The 15732-nt window shown below is 32.7% G+C and overlaps 1 protein-coding gene across 3 annotated transcripts in view; it reads left to right on the plus strand.

Moving 5' to 3' along the window:
• The window catches only part of LOC126776747 (AF4/FMR2 family member 1), a 220122-nt gene that overhangs the window by 124390 nt on the left and 80000 nt on the right, over positions 1–15732 (plus strand). For all 3 annotated transcript variants that reach the window (XM_050499476.1, XM_050499474.1, XM_050499475.1), the window contains exon 4: positions 9139–9271. In XM_050499476.1, coding sequence (XP_050355433.1) covers positions 9139–9271 — 133 coding nt within the window. The remainder of the gene's footprint in view (positions 1–9138; positions 9272–15732) is intronic.

Consider the following 15732-nt stretch of genomic DNA (forward strand, 5'->3'; position numbering starts at 1 on the left):
ATATGTTTGTTCGATAGCCGGTGCTCATTTAGTTTAATGAGATTTCTGATAACAAACGCGCAAACCCCTCGGCCATTTTAACTAACGGACACTAAATGGATTCGGCCGAGCAAACGCTAAGTGAGTTCGAGGCCGCAGTTGTTTACGATTTGACGTCGGTAATTACGCTTGTGTTCCGTCGGAACGCGGAGGAAATTGTTGTCGAATGATTTACTAGTCCAATATTTACATTGGTGATAACGAGACTGTCTTCTCTCGGCTTTGTTGTTTTTCACAATTTGTCGAGACTATTTTCATCCTAATGTTATGACGTATCTTAAACTCTGTTAATATATATGCAGGATATCCTTTGCTCGCGATTATCTTTGGGATGAAAATTAAAATGAATTTGAATTGTTCTACAGTGGTTAAAATAACTGTGAAGTAACAAAGTGGAGATATTATAACGTAAAGCGGTCGGCTTATGGGCGGGCGCGGCGCGGCGCTGGCACGACCCAGTTTGTGATGCATCGCAATGCTCAGAGCTCGCATAAACACACATACAACTGTAATTAAACCTCACCAGCATCTTCTCAAAACTATTTCAACTGCAGAGTTGCCAGCTCTTGCTTGTTGCTTAACTTTTCCAACCCATATGGCTGTTAAATGTCCTTTAATTTAAATATGTTTGTTATTATCTTATTGTATAATATTTAATTACATAATTTACTTGCAGATTGTTATATTTACTTTATGCAAGCCAGTCTGAGAAGGTACCGACCACTCATCGCGTATTCTACCGCCACACAGCAACAGCTTAGTATTGTTGTTTTCCGGTTTGAAGTGTGTGAGCCAATGTAACTACTAGCATAAGGGACATAACGTCTTAGTTCCCAAGTTAAGTGGCGCTTTAACAATGTAAGGGATAGTTAATATTTCTTAAGGTGCCTACTTATATCTATGGGGGTTTTGACCGCTTACCATTAGGTAGCCCATTTGGCAGTTCGCCTGCCAATTTAAATAAAATTAAAATAGTACATTTATAAACATATTTAGAATAAATAAAAAAACTCTAAATTCAAAATAAATAAAGAGATTTTTTTCAGACCTAATTAGAAACTATTGCGGATGTAATAGTAATATTGGCGGATGTACTCGTACATCACTCAGCTCAGGATGTTTAAACTTCCCCTGTACGAGGTGAAATTTATAAACACATTTAGCTTGTCCACATTTGATATCAAGACATTTGATTACGATCCATATATTTTATCCACAGAGAATTTTAATATTAATTCATATATTTTGAATAATAAAAACAATCCAGTTTAAATATATGTAGTATCGCTGAGCAAAACTCGAATGTATATAGTAACTTAATCGAGTAGATGTTCTAGTTGCATTTAAATTGTGTGTTTAGTACGACCGGTTCCGTTGTCAGCTGCCACACAATGTGTTTACAGAATCTTAAACGTCTCCTTGCTTAACGAGCTAATAAACAAACGAATATCTCGGTAATAAATATTTAGAATAAAGATCTTAAGTGCTCTGAGGGATTCAAGTAAACTTGCGTCTACGATAAGCGAAATGTAAACAATACATGCAAACCATACGTTAAAATTATAAATAAGAATAGAGAATTTAATGAGAACACGTTGACGTCATTATATTTATATGTAAATGTCGCAGATCGCGAGGTCATGAGTGTGAACCTCGGATTGGGTTGATAAAAAAATGTATTGGGATTTTTTAATTAAAAATTCCCAGGAGCAGCCAAGAGTTTTACTGGTGGTAGGGCTTTGTGCAAGCCCGTCTGGGTAGGTACCACCCACTCATCAGATATTCTACCGCAAAACAGCAATACTTGATATTGTTGTGTTCCGGTTTGAAGGGTGAGTGAGCCAGTGTAATTACAGGCACAAGGGACATAAAATCTTAGTTCCCAAGGTTGGTGGCGCATTGGCTATAAGCGATGGTTGACATTTCTTACAATGCAAATGTCTAAGGGCGTTTGGTGACCACTTACCATCAGGTGGCCCATATGCTCGTCCACCTTCCTATTCTATAAAAAAAAAGAGTCAGTAAGTCAATCAATAAGTGGGTTATTGGTTAATTGTATTGCATGATGAAGATTGTTCTTAAAAAAAACTTTTATTAGCTTAAATAATATAATATATCAACAAGGCTCAATTTTTAGTATTAATATAAATCTTTTAAATGTGAATTTATAAAGAATGTTTCTATTTAAATTTTACATATTTCATTAAATCTCGATTCGATTAAGTTTATCAGAGCAATTGCAATGTCTATTGATAAATCCTCTATTGGAGATAAAAGTGATAGTTTATTTGTAAGTTAACAGGGGACGGACCGCGAATGGGCTTAAGTGGACAGCGAAGCGTTATCGAGTTAGAATCGATTTAAACCGTTAAATAAGGTTTGAATGCACGTATATATCGTTCCTTAATTATTTTTGTTCAATTAAAACAGAATGTGTGACCGGTTAAAGCGAAGTTCTTATGTTTTTTGTATCAATTGTTACAACGTATTTATTAATTGTGCGAGCCAACGTGGCTTACGATTAGTCGATACAATATGCAGTCATAACGACCGTATCGTAGATTATAGGTTCAAATCCGGGCATGCTCTGTTAAGTTTTTACGTACTTATTTGTGTTTACAATTGTTTTTGTGTTTGGCGGAAAAGGAAACCTGTATGTCTCGGATAAATTTCTGTCTTTTGTGTGTCTGAATCCCCAAAATCTCCTTAATAGATGTCTTGCCCAATATTTTTTGCCTCTCAGTTTGGTGTTTATTTATTCTCTGTGATGTATGAAATAATTTTATTTTTTTATCGTTGAAACGAGTTTTATAAGTTTTTATCTTTTATTTTCTCGTTAAGTGTTACCTGTTTCGAAATCACCTTGACAAGGCCATTTCAATAAATTCCCAAGTTTCCGCATACTATCATGCAACTTTTAAGAGTAAACATTTTAATGGCAATTTACATAAATGTATTACCTATTTTAGTATTTTTAAGATATGCAAAAGAAACATTAAACGCCCGCTTAATTATTTAATTGGTTGGTGGTACAACTGCTTATATAAGGTCATTATGTAGTAAATATATTATCTTAACCGACGTAAAAGTTGCTTTGAAGTTACATTAGTGTTAAGTGTTATGTAACAAAACGTTCTCAAAGAATTTAAGGCCATATTTTTAATATTTTGTAAAGATGTAAGCAAAGAAAACGACCCACCTATTGGAAAGTAGCCTAGCCTAGTAAGAGATACAAACAACTTCTCGGTTCGAAGATGTTATGTCCGTTCCTGTAATTATATTGACTCATTCGCTATTCAAACCGGAACCTTGCAATACTTTGAACTATTTGACAGTAGAATATATAGTCAGTTGGACATTCTGACGGGTCTGCAAAATTTATTAGTATGGATAAAAAAAATTGTAATGTTTTGAGAGTATGAATATTCTTTGTTTAGTCTTTCTATGTTTTGGGAATGAAATAATCGCCTCTAAGCCATTTTAATTTAAAAATATTATTCTACTATTGTATATTACCTAGAATTGTAAACTATGAGATGTAAAAGAATATCCCGCTTTGTTTCTTTCGCCGGGTCTTCTCAGATCTGATGTGTTTGTTTCCGAATCAGTGGTAGATTTATGACAATTATTAAGTTAGCGTAACTCTTCTATACCGAATAAAGATTTTTGACTTTGACTTTATATTCAAAGCTCAAGAACGATTTCGCAGACACATCACCTCGTAAAAAATACCAAGTAGCTATTGTATGTGAAATACGAATTGGTTGTCGAGAATCTCGGACACTATTAATTTCGCGGTTCATTAATCATTTGCATGCCACGAGGTGGATGGCGGAGGCTAGGTCGTAGCAGTAAGGGGCATAATACAAATACAATATACCATTGTAATGCTGTACGGCGTCTAGACGGCCTCATTACTACCCCCCACACCCGTCATCCCCACCCGCTCCATATACCGTCGTCCTTGCGCAGAAAAATATTCTTTGATAATCATATTGTCTAGCGTACAGCTTTTATTTAGGAGCCTCTTGAGTACTTTACGATTTAATAGGAATGTCTATTTATACTTCTATTCTCTTGTTATTGGATTTACTTTTGTAAGTGTGTATTTCATCTTTTATTTATATCTGTTTAAAATTACCTTGTTAGTGTTTTAGCTTAGTTGCATATCATCGTTAATTGCCATTATTTGGGGTTTTATTTGGGGTCGTCCTAGCGTGTTATTTGATTTGATATACTTTGCATACCGCTTGGATCCTCATCAGGAATGTTTTTGCAGATAGTTTGATTTCTCGCCACTTTAAGCGCGCTTCAATGCTGGTATTGCCAAAGGCAAAACGAAATATTCTTAAATCAGCTCATAAGGCACTTGTGTGCCTTAGAACTGCACTTTAGAAATTTGACACACACACAAGTGTGTGTCAAATTTCTAATATTTTATTATAATATTAATTTGTTAGTCCCCAATTAACTACTTACTTAACAATCAAGTCGACACTACGAATAATCCGCCAAACCCGTTCGACTAAATTCGCTAAGTACGCTATAGGAACATAAGTCAGGCGACATAAAATTCTACTCATGACGCCCTAACGTCTTGTATATGGCGCTGTGTTGGGAGCGTCGTAGCCGTATCTTAAGCGTTATAATCCCTATGTCTCAGCCTGATGGCTATAACCGCACAATTTCGGGTTGCCATGTGATGTCGATGATATTGTTGTTTATGAATATTGCCTAACCTCATGTTTGTGTTCAGTTTTTATGAGCTTGTTATATTGTTTCGTTATTCATAGCGTTCTTTGAATTAACGCACTATAGCCGTTTTTACGAATATAAAATTATATTTCCGATTTATGTATTCACTCAAAGTATCCGTATCTATCATCGTTTTTTGTATGTAAAAAAACGTAAGTAACAGCCTGTATATATCCCAATGTTGTCTAATTGTCTGTGTGTGTAAATGTCTAATAAATCTAAGTCTTCCTTTCCTTTTGAGGAGTATGTTTGGAGCACATTCCACCACACTGCTTCTAATGCTATAATAATATTTTACAAAAGAATTCCTAATACTAAACATGCTCTTGATCATGCTCACGATCTAAACAAAAATGCGTGATAAATCAATGGTAGTACCATTGAACCTGGACTTGAACCCGTAATCTTCATTTAAGATTCACGTGTTCTAACCACTGCATCATCTCTTGTATAATTTAAATATGATTAATTAGTCTATTAACCCTTTAATTACGCATTGATGTTTGCTCGTAAATGAACATTAGGTTCGCTATTTACGTGCGCAACACATTTGTCTGCCTCGTGGAGTCGTGGCCCACTGTGGCGGCCGTTGACTCCACGCACACCATATATCACAGCCCGGCCGCTGAAAACGTGCACAGTGCGGACGATTTTACTTACACCATTGACATATTTATGGCGGCGAGAGGAGCTTTACTCGGCATCCAGCATCCACATACTGTTGCCGTTGGAATGATTTTATTGAATTAATTGGAAGTTCTGTTTTGTTATATGCGTTTACTTGTGGGTTGTATTTTGGTTTTGAAAAAATAGGTCACGACTTGATCAACCGAATTCACATTTTGTTTGTTTATTTTTAAAATACTTCAAAACGGCTACTATCGCATACGACGTTGAGGCGAATTTATCTTTGCATATTTTTCCCCGTGCAATGCCACAATCAAAATGAAACGCAAAAAGGTCAATTCATCAGCTAAGAGGGAACTGAACAAAGAGCATGAAGCTTTAAACACGAAGAATATCCAGTGCGAGAGACAAAGCCCCGCAACTCATCATAAAATATTTTTGGCAGATATAATAAAATTTTTAAATGACTCTTTCGAGAGTGAGCTCAGACAATGATACCACTTTGTACATGTTATTCAAGTTATTCATTGTGTTAAGAGTTGTTTTCTCTACTCGTGAGTTATTTGAAGTTGCAGCGAAACTGCTTGGGCGGGTTAATGATATTGCATTCGTAATTAATGTTTCAAGCATTTGTTATTCAGTTTTGTTTGCAAATAATCTATTTGCATCATACTTAGCTGTTGATGATTTTTAATAAATTTTACTATATACATTAGAGATTATTTCATTGTTTACAATTATCGTTAGTTGTCGCAAGCTCATTTATTCTTTCCTTTTGTATTAAATATTTCAAGCAATAACAGATTGACATGTAGATTGGTTTGTTATATGATTAAAACAATTTGGCAACAATTGGCATTGATTGATTAGATATTAATGTTGTATATTAATTATTATTAAAGTAATTTTGTAATAAGAAAAATATTTCACTCTAGACTCTGAAGTCAAGTGAGTTGGTTGGTCCTTTTCAGATTGCGTTATATTGCAGTTCCATCAGACTAGAGAGAGACAGAGAGAGAAAGAGAAGGAGCCAATATATATATATATAGAATTAGATATTAGAAATATCTCGCGTAGATAGATCGTCTTTGACAGAATCATCAATAAATAATCTTCTACAATCCGTGTGTTGTAATGTTGTATCCTTTGTAAAAGCGAGCTTTTAAAAACTGTTTTTAATAGTACTTGGGAATTAATTATTTAGGGCGCGTATCGTTGTCTGATGAATCACATACTGAGTAACGAGTGCTATATTTAACTCAATACCGTGTGTAATATTCACGAAGTGAATCTTCGTGTTATATATAGAACGGTACTAGACGTTAGTGTCGAAAATGAGACGTAAACATTGTCAGCCTTGACTGAAACTTACGCATTCATATTAATATTTGATAACTAATTGTATTATGTAAAAAAAAAATACTAGTTGTAATTATATAATAAAATATATATAAGTCCTTAATGTAGATAAAGGTACGTTTAGTATATCCTTCGTTTAGTTTCATTGAATATATTTTTGATGATTTAGTAAAAAAATTTTTCTTAAGTATTTTTTGCTCCTTATATGTCACGTAATGTTCAATAAAAGTTGAGCGCCGCGTTTTCACCCGTGTTCAATTCGGTTTATACATTACATATCATTAAACTACAAATGAGTACTTTGTCAGTTTTGTTGATGATCATTTTCCCCTCCTAAGAAATTAAGCGTATCTAACACAGAAAATACTTTTTCAAATCGTTGTTCGGACATTAATTTTAGATATGACGATTGGTCCTTTTTAATTTTTTTTTCTTCAGAAAAAAAACCTGTTGAAAAATAAAATAAAAATGTATCGTCATATATTTTAAAAATATTATGTGTTCCACATATTTAGTAGGAAAGGAACAGCCTTCAAATTTTCTGCTGCAGAGCTAAGGCCTCCCCGCCTTTTAAGAAGGTTCGGTGCTTATTTCACACACGTTGGGTTGGTTGATACACATGAGTACGGGAGGATTATAAACACAAATTAATAATATGAAAGTTCAGAAAGTTCCCTGGATTTGAACATTGTACCCCGCAAACATCGCTTAAGATTCACGTGTTTGTACATCTACCATTTTATAAACTCGTGAAACTAGTTTACTACTAGAAGCTAGTCACAAAGTTGCCTATATTTGATTTGCTAATGCTATAATATTATTTTATAATTCCTAAACAATGGTCGTCACATCATCGGAGCAGCTAAAATAGAACATTATTCATTGATACGGTCGCTCGACCGTGTGTTGTAATGTTGTTATATCAAATGTGACTCACGCAGACTCTTATACATATTTGGTCATTATATATAATTATATATTAATGTTTTTCTCCTTATTTTTACACAATAAACTCAATATCACGCTTGATAAGTTCATTAATATTCCTTCGAAATAAACGTTATTTTATTTTGATTATTTTGTAAGCAAAAATGAATGCCAATTAAAAAATATAAATGAATACTATTTTCATAAAGTTGTCATTGAATCTTTTTTGTTTTATTTTTTAATACGGCAATATGTATAAATATCTGAATGTTTTTATTTTTAATACGATATGTGAATATATCATTGATTGCAGTAAACGGAATTAAATAAATACTTCCTGTGATTACTACAAGGTTTTAAACTGAATAAAATATATATTTTTAAATTCACTTAAAATTTATCGAATTCGAATTCATAACGGAAGTGTTAAATTCGGAGATTGTATCGAAATGATGGCGCTCTTTGCATACGTTAATTTCCATTTATGGAATGTAACATTTTATAAAGGGGAATGTTTAATTGTGCATCGAAATAAAGGAACGTGACAAAACAAATTTCTTATCAAAATTTGTACTGCAATGCAAAGTAATAAAAAAGATAATGACATTACTAATTGATGACAAACAACCCAATGACATTCGTGAAACTACTTAAGTGAAGCTGAGATGGCCTAGTGGTTAGAACACGTTAATCTTAACCGATAATCGTGGGCTCAAACCCAGAGAAGCACCACTGAATTTTCATGTGCTTAATTTGTGTTTATAGTTCATTTCGTGTGACGGTGATGGAAAACATCGCGAGGAAACCAGCATGTATCTAATTTAACTGAAATTCTGCCCCATGTGTATTCACCAACCCGCATTGGAGTAGCGTGGTGGAATAAGCTCCAAACCTCCTCACAAAAGGAGAATAGGCATTAGCTAAACAGTGGGATATTCACATGCTGTTACTTTACTTTAAATAAGTGAATGCATATTTGTATTAAACACTGTTAAAATCGCAACGAGCAGTGACATTGAGCGCATTTATTTAGGACGCAATCCCGCGCAAGCGATGTGCGTGCGCACGGCCTTGAGATACGTATGTGGACTTGATAAAAAATAATGAGAGACCGCTTACATAGATAGAAGATAACAAGGAAAACTTTATTATATATTTAAAATATATTTTCCACCGCAACTTTTATGTAATGTATCATATTATATTAATGGAATATGATTAATATATTATATTATATAAAGTGGTAACGTTTGTTTTATTTATTAATTTTTTTCGGATTCGGTTCATAATACAATTGCATTTTATACAAGTAACTAATATTCTTGTAAACAGATTGTTGATCTTCATGTTCTCGAATCTTGTTGTTATTTCGCCCAGCTTTAATACTTTATTTGTTTTTTTTTCAATATTAACGCTTTACATTTGTTCCAGGTGACAGGCAATAGAGACCGCGTGAGCCAGCAGATCCAGATCAAACTCGGCGACTACAGGCTCGCTCAGACTTTGCTCGACGACCCTAGCAAATCCATAGGAATATGCGCCGAGCCCCCCAGCCCTGCTCCCTGTAAGTATTGATGATTATAATTAATAAATAATATTTTTTTAACGTAAACAACATTTTACTTAATTTAATGGTACAGCTCAGACTTCTAGTAAGCCGTGTGACGGATGTCATGTTTCTTATTATACTGTAAACAGAATAAAAAATAAAACTTTATAGTTGACCATATTTGAATCACCGTCATATTCGTTCGGAAAGAAATGTCTCAGCGTTAATGGCTACGTTCAAAATCAAAATTAAATAATATGATATCACATTTCATAGAATTTAGATTTGCAACTTCTAAGCGCAAGCGTCGTTTGCGAAATTCGCGACTACTGTACAACCCAGACGTGTATGAGTAATTATAATAATCATTAAATATTATTTCAGTCATGCAATTATATAAATTCACATAAACAACATGAGTTATACATAATTATTGGTATCGCTTGACGATTCATGAGTACTTGTAAAAGTCTATTTGAATAAAAATACATGGATTTGATTTAATTAATTTTATCAATAATAAGAATTAATCGGAGCCTTAAAAGGCATGGTTGCTAAATATCGAAGTTGTATGATGATATAATTGCCGTAATAATATCACTACAATTAGATATTCATACGAAATCAATTAAAAAACGTTTATCTCATATCCATTAAATAATTTTAAAACTAAATATGCTATAAGCTACGTGACTGCAGACAAAAATGAACAGCTAAATGGTGTCCGTTTATAATGTTATAACAAAGGTTTCTCTACACAATACAATGATTTGTTACGGTTGTGTTGCAAGCGATTGCGTATTATACATTTTATAATCTGTCTAAATCGAAACGAGTATTATTTGATAAATATCGTCTGTATGAGATTTATTGTTATACGATTAGTAATAGTAACATTATCTTAATATTTGTGACTGAATTATTAATCAAAGTTTTTTTAATATTACTTTCCGCCTGCGGCCTCACCCGCGCTTTAGGGGTTAGGGTAGGTGATAGGTACCTTATGTTTATTTCTGTATTGATGACAACGTGTATGCAAAATGTCATAATGATTGGTTGAGTAGTTTAAGACGTGAAAGTGTCAGAGACAAACTCACTCATTCGCTCATAATATTTGTTAAGATTTGTACTTTATACTGTAATAAGCTTTTTGTATAAGAAACGATTCAATCAAATATTATATATAAAAACGTTGCACTCTTATTTGACCTTCGCAGTGTTACTTTTGCACAGAAAAAAAAACTTCAACAAAATGTTCAGATTTATTCAACCGCATATTGTATTCATTGTGAACGCAGCTTAAAGTAATTCATTCGGATCATCTCGGGCAATCATCGGCCGAATAAAGTGCTAAAATAATGGAAATTGCATAATAAATCCATTTTAAAACCGACCTCGCCTTTACAACGTTATTCCGTCTTAAAATATCTTTCAAAGTTCCGTCTGTATCGAGGAGACTTGTTTCAGTATCACTTAATAATATTTGCATTGCTGCGAGTGCGTTTGTTGTTACGAAAAGATCCAAAAGTCAATGGAATGGAAGAGTTATAATTAAAATTTAATAAAAATAGCTAATACTTGTCATCTAAAAATTTTTCAATGTTTACCAATCTTATATCTATACTATAATCGTTTTTATTTTTCCAAATATTTCCTGCTGTTTTTCCATCTGATGGTGACCCCTTATGTGCTTTACAGTTACATAACACGCTTTTAATTTAATAAGGTTAACTTAGTATATCTAGTGAAACAAAAAAAAAAAAAAAGGGAAATCATTCAATAATATCAAAAGTAAAATATTACTTACTTCAAACATTTCACGTGGAATAATGTATTTGGATTAGCCCATGAAATTTTGCTCTCATCCAAAAAAGTTACTTTGAAAAAAAATATATATATACCTGCAGTACTTACTTACTCAACTTACGTTCTTCTACTTGGCGTTATTTATTTTTTGATAGTTTGCCAAAAGTGTTATCGCTTTTGACGTTTCAAATTATTGATTTACAAATATAAGCTGTTTTCGTTGTTGTTTTTCAAGTGTTACTATTTGAAATTTGAACATAATTTTGCCGTCAATCATTTATTTTAATTCGTATTTCTAGAGCCTTCAGCAAATTAATTGAGTACAATATAATACATAAACTAATTACATTCTAAATGTATATATATAGACATTTTTTTAACCAAATTCGTTTGAATAATCGAAAATAAAGGCAACGCTTAAACAGTCTTTTGTACTTCTTAAATCCATTTGTATAAAGATATTTTAAAATAACAAAACATATAAAATATCACTTATCTTGGTCGAAGATGACTTTGTTATAAAATCTTAATATTCTCTATTAATATAAAACAATTTCTTTACCAAGAAGCTATATCAAATCTCTCAATTCTCGTAACAGTAAGTATATAACAAGATTCGTTTGATCACAGCTCGCAGTCGCGTCCGACGTTCCTCTCAAAGGGTTCAAAGATTCCCGAACTTGTTCAAGCTGAAATTCGATTTAATTTCTTGGCAACTTTAAGGCGTATCGTCCATACTCCGAGCCTACGATGCTCGTAGGGTAATGAGGGAAAATATTTAATACAATTTAATATTTTCCACGTTTCACTAAATTTGTAAGGTTGCTTATCTCTGAATGTAAAAAAAAACTATATAAGACTCCTTTTCCGAGGAACAGCTATTAAAGCTTCTTAAGCTATCGAATTGAAATAAATGTTTATTCAACTAATCAAATCAATTTATTTATATTTAACTATTAAAATTTATATTTTTAAAACTAGTTCGAACTGTTAAGCGTTACGTTAATAAAACTCTCGATCTACAACTCGCAGTTCCGAATCCAGTTATAATAAAAAAATATTTAAATTTAATAATTAAAATAAATATTAATACATATATGTATTTGATTAAAATGTTTTCAAAACAGTTCAACCCTTAATATAATCGACTAGTTGAATTACAAAATTGATATTGCATGAAGGTATGTATGGTAGCACAAGTAAAAATTTATTCTGTAACGATAAATTGTATAGGAACGCTCGACGCGCGAGCCGTACTCGCAATTATGTGGTTTTTTCTTAGATTTTTAGAATCCTGCTCGTGTTGTTTAATAATAAAAAGTATAAATATAACAAAACGAAGTTAATAACTTTAGCGAAATAATATTACGTATTTATTTGAAAAAAGTTACACTTTAAAAAAAATGGTTACATTGAAATTTTCTAGTTACCATGGTTACAAGTTGTAACGTGTACCAAACGGGGGTCATGATCAGTTACTAATGTTCGGATTTGAGAGCTCACCGACATTACCATAGACGGATACGTTCGTGGATAAAACGTTTCACATTGCGCTGGAAACTTTTTTATATCTTTCGAGATTGCACACAGGGAAGATAATTTTGCGGCATTACCATAACAAAGGCAGAGTTATTTTATACGCGGTCGCGCGGCTGCTGCGCGAATCTTCAATTTTTCAGGTGAAACAAAAAAGAAATGCTTATCCCTGGCCCGTCTCGAGGACCCCTGTTTGCATAATGGCTCATTTGCGATATTCATACCTCGTGTACTTGTGTAATGCTTTGTGTTCTGCAATTCATGATCGCTTGCCAATGTTTTCCTATTAATCTAATTGCTATATATAATGTTTATAGATATTTATAGTAATTATAAATCTGAAGAGTTAGTTTAAGCACATTCCGATAGAAAAAAATATTTATTGGGAAAGATATATATATATATATATATATATATATATATATATATATATATATATATATATATACATATATATACATACAATATATTATAACATTAAACTACACAAGACCAACGGGGCGGAGCATACTATTTGCAGGAGAAACCCTCACGGAGTTGCTAGTATATAAAAATTTCAATATTATTGTATACAAATTAATAGTGCTTATTTATTTTAGCTTTATTAAGGCAAAACATTCTATCTGTCATAAGTTAAAATTATCTAATATTCATTTAGAATATCGCGTGTTTATTAGAATAACATAGAATTAACTAAAACTACAATAGACAATATTTTCCCGTAAACATATTTAAAGGCAAAACTCATTTGAGTAACGCCATACAGGCACAAAGGCGTTAAATTTTAAAATGAGTCAATTCTGTACGCATTTTTTTATGTAACGAATTTTTTTGTATGGTGGCGTACCGCACTAATAAATGATTCAGCGTGTTGTACGAGTATTGTCACGACGATAACACGTCACGTCAATTGTGACGTGTCTGATGCTTGTATTGTGTTGATGAACGATCTCGTTCTACTTCTGGATTTATCACAGCTATGTTTGCTTGGTTCTTCTTTATATTTTTGTGTCTATGGTATATAAAAATGTCTCTAATAATACGAAAGTAAGATCGAAGTAACTTATCTCAAATTGAAATAATTTTTGAATTGTATTTAATATTTTTTTCTATTAAATCATTGGAACACTATCGTAGGTTGTTTTGACGTCCAAGCGATTAAGACACAGTGGTCGTCGGATATATTTCCAATATGTAAAAAGAATACTTTCACGAAAATATCGTGAAGTTGCGACCTCGTGACGTACTAATAAATGATTCAGCCCATTTTTCGTAAAATATTGTCACGCTGATGTCACGTCACCTCATACCACGCCGTCCACGCTTCACCCATCTACAACCTTCAGCCCCGTCCTACATTAAAATGTGTTAACTTATTATTATTTCGGTAGCAGAGTTTGTCAGCGCGCCGAAATTATAGGTCGCCGTAATAGCATTTGTATTAGATTTCTTGTCTAATGGTATATTATTTTCTATTTAAAACATAGTCCGACAAATGTATCACCTTACCAGAAGTTGTCCCGTCTGCCATAGACATTGAAACTGTAAAAAATAAAAACCTAAATAAACCTAACGTTAATGCGCTGCCAACCATAATAATGCATAACCAAGCCACCGGAACACAGCGATACAAAATATGTATTGCTGTTTGGCGATAGAATAATAATATATATTAAATATATTAAATATACACTATAGTTACATACATATATATATATATATATATATATATATATGTATGTAACTATAGTGTATATTTAATACACTATAGTTCTGTACGTTTTAATAATAACTCAGATATTTATATGCAGGAAATAAAACATCTGGTTGCGTTAAGATAATAAATAATTCATGATACTCCGATACTCACGATAAGCCGAGATGGCCTGGGTTTAAACCCGGGCAAGCACCACTAAATTTTCATGTTCTCAATTTGTGTTTATAATTCATTTCGTGCTTGACGGTGAAGGAAAACATCGTTAGGAAACCTGCATGTGTCTAATTTCATTGAAATTCAGCCACATGTGTATTCTACCAACCATTGCATTGGAGCAGCGTGGTGAAATAAACTCCAAACCTTCTCCTCAAAAAGAGGAAAAGAGGCCTTTAGCCTAGCAGTGGGACATTCACATGCTGTTACGGAAGAGAAAAATACGTATATACGTGATTCTTGCGTTACTCGGTTTCGTTTTTTTTTCTAAACTATATCTAAAATTAATATTTGTTAAAGTATATTTTGGAAGTTACACATTGACATGTAGGTGGTCCACGACAACCACTAGGCATTAGCATTGAAAGAGGCATTAGATTTACATCGCCAATGCGTCTCTGACCATGTTATCGAAGCAATACGAATCATTGCGTTTGGGTGGCGGAATAACTCGTAACGTGGATCGTACAAACAAACAGACGGACGTCGTTTGCACTGAGCTCATTAATTATCATTATTTTATATTTATATTAATCAGATTATATTAATTTTAGATTATATTAATCAGTACAGAGCCGAGATGGTCCAGTGGTGAGAACAAATCATTCCCAAAGATGTTCCGTTTATTTCCTCTTATCTTCAAAAAAGGGTGAGGAGGCCTTAGCCCAGTAGTGGAACATTAACATGCTGTTAATGTACTGTACTCACGATACTCTCACAGAGTTGTGTTTTATAATATTATCACAAATACTTATAGATTGATTATGCGTTGTTGATGATATAAAATATATTATATTTACACGTTTCATATTACTTATACTATTTAAACAAATCTAGGAAGTAGATTTTAAACTATTTCGATTTGACACACGAATTTGTAACTTTGGTACCATTTGATAACGGAGCCGGATGTAAATTTTCTGACTTTTATACAACTAGTAAAACATGTTCGCATCTTTTTATAACATTTATGATTATATATAAATAATATATACAAATAAGCATGATTTTTCATTTTACGCTGTAATTTTATTATGATTAGATTCAAACACCTATAGATCGGATCGTGATGGAAATAAATAAATCGTGTGTTACACGATATTTAACTAAAACTAGTTCCTGAGGATTTGTTATTTATAAAAAATAAATGATATATTTGATGTAATTTTCATTCGCTTGTCAATTGCGTTTGCAAACAAAATCG

This window comes from Nymphalis io, chromosome 21, assembly GCF_905147045.1.
Source record: "Nymphalis io chromosome 21, ilAglIoxx1.1, whole genome shotgun sequence".
Lineage (NCBI taxonomy): Eukaryota > Metazoa > Arthropoda > Insecta > Lepidoptera > Nymphalidae > Nymphalis > Nymphalis io.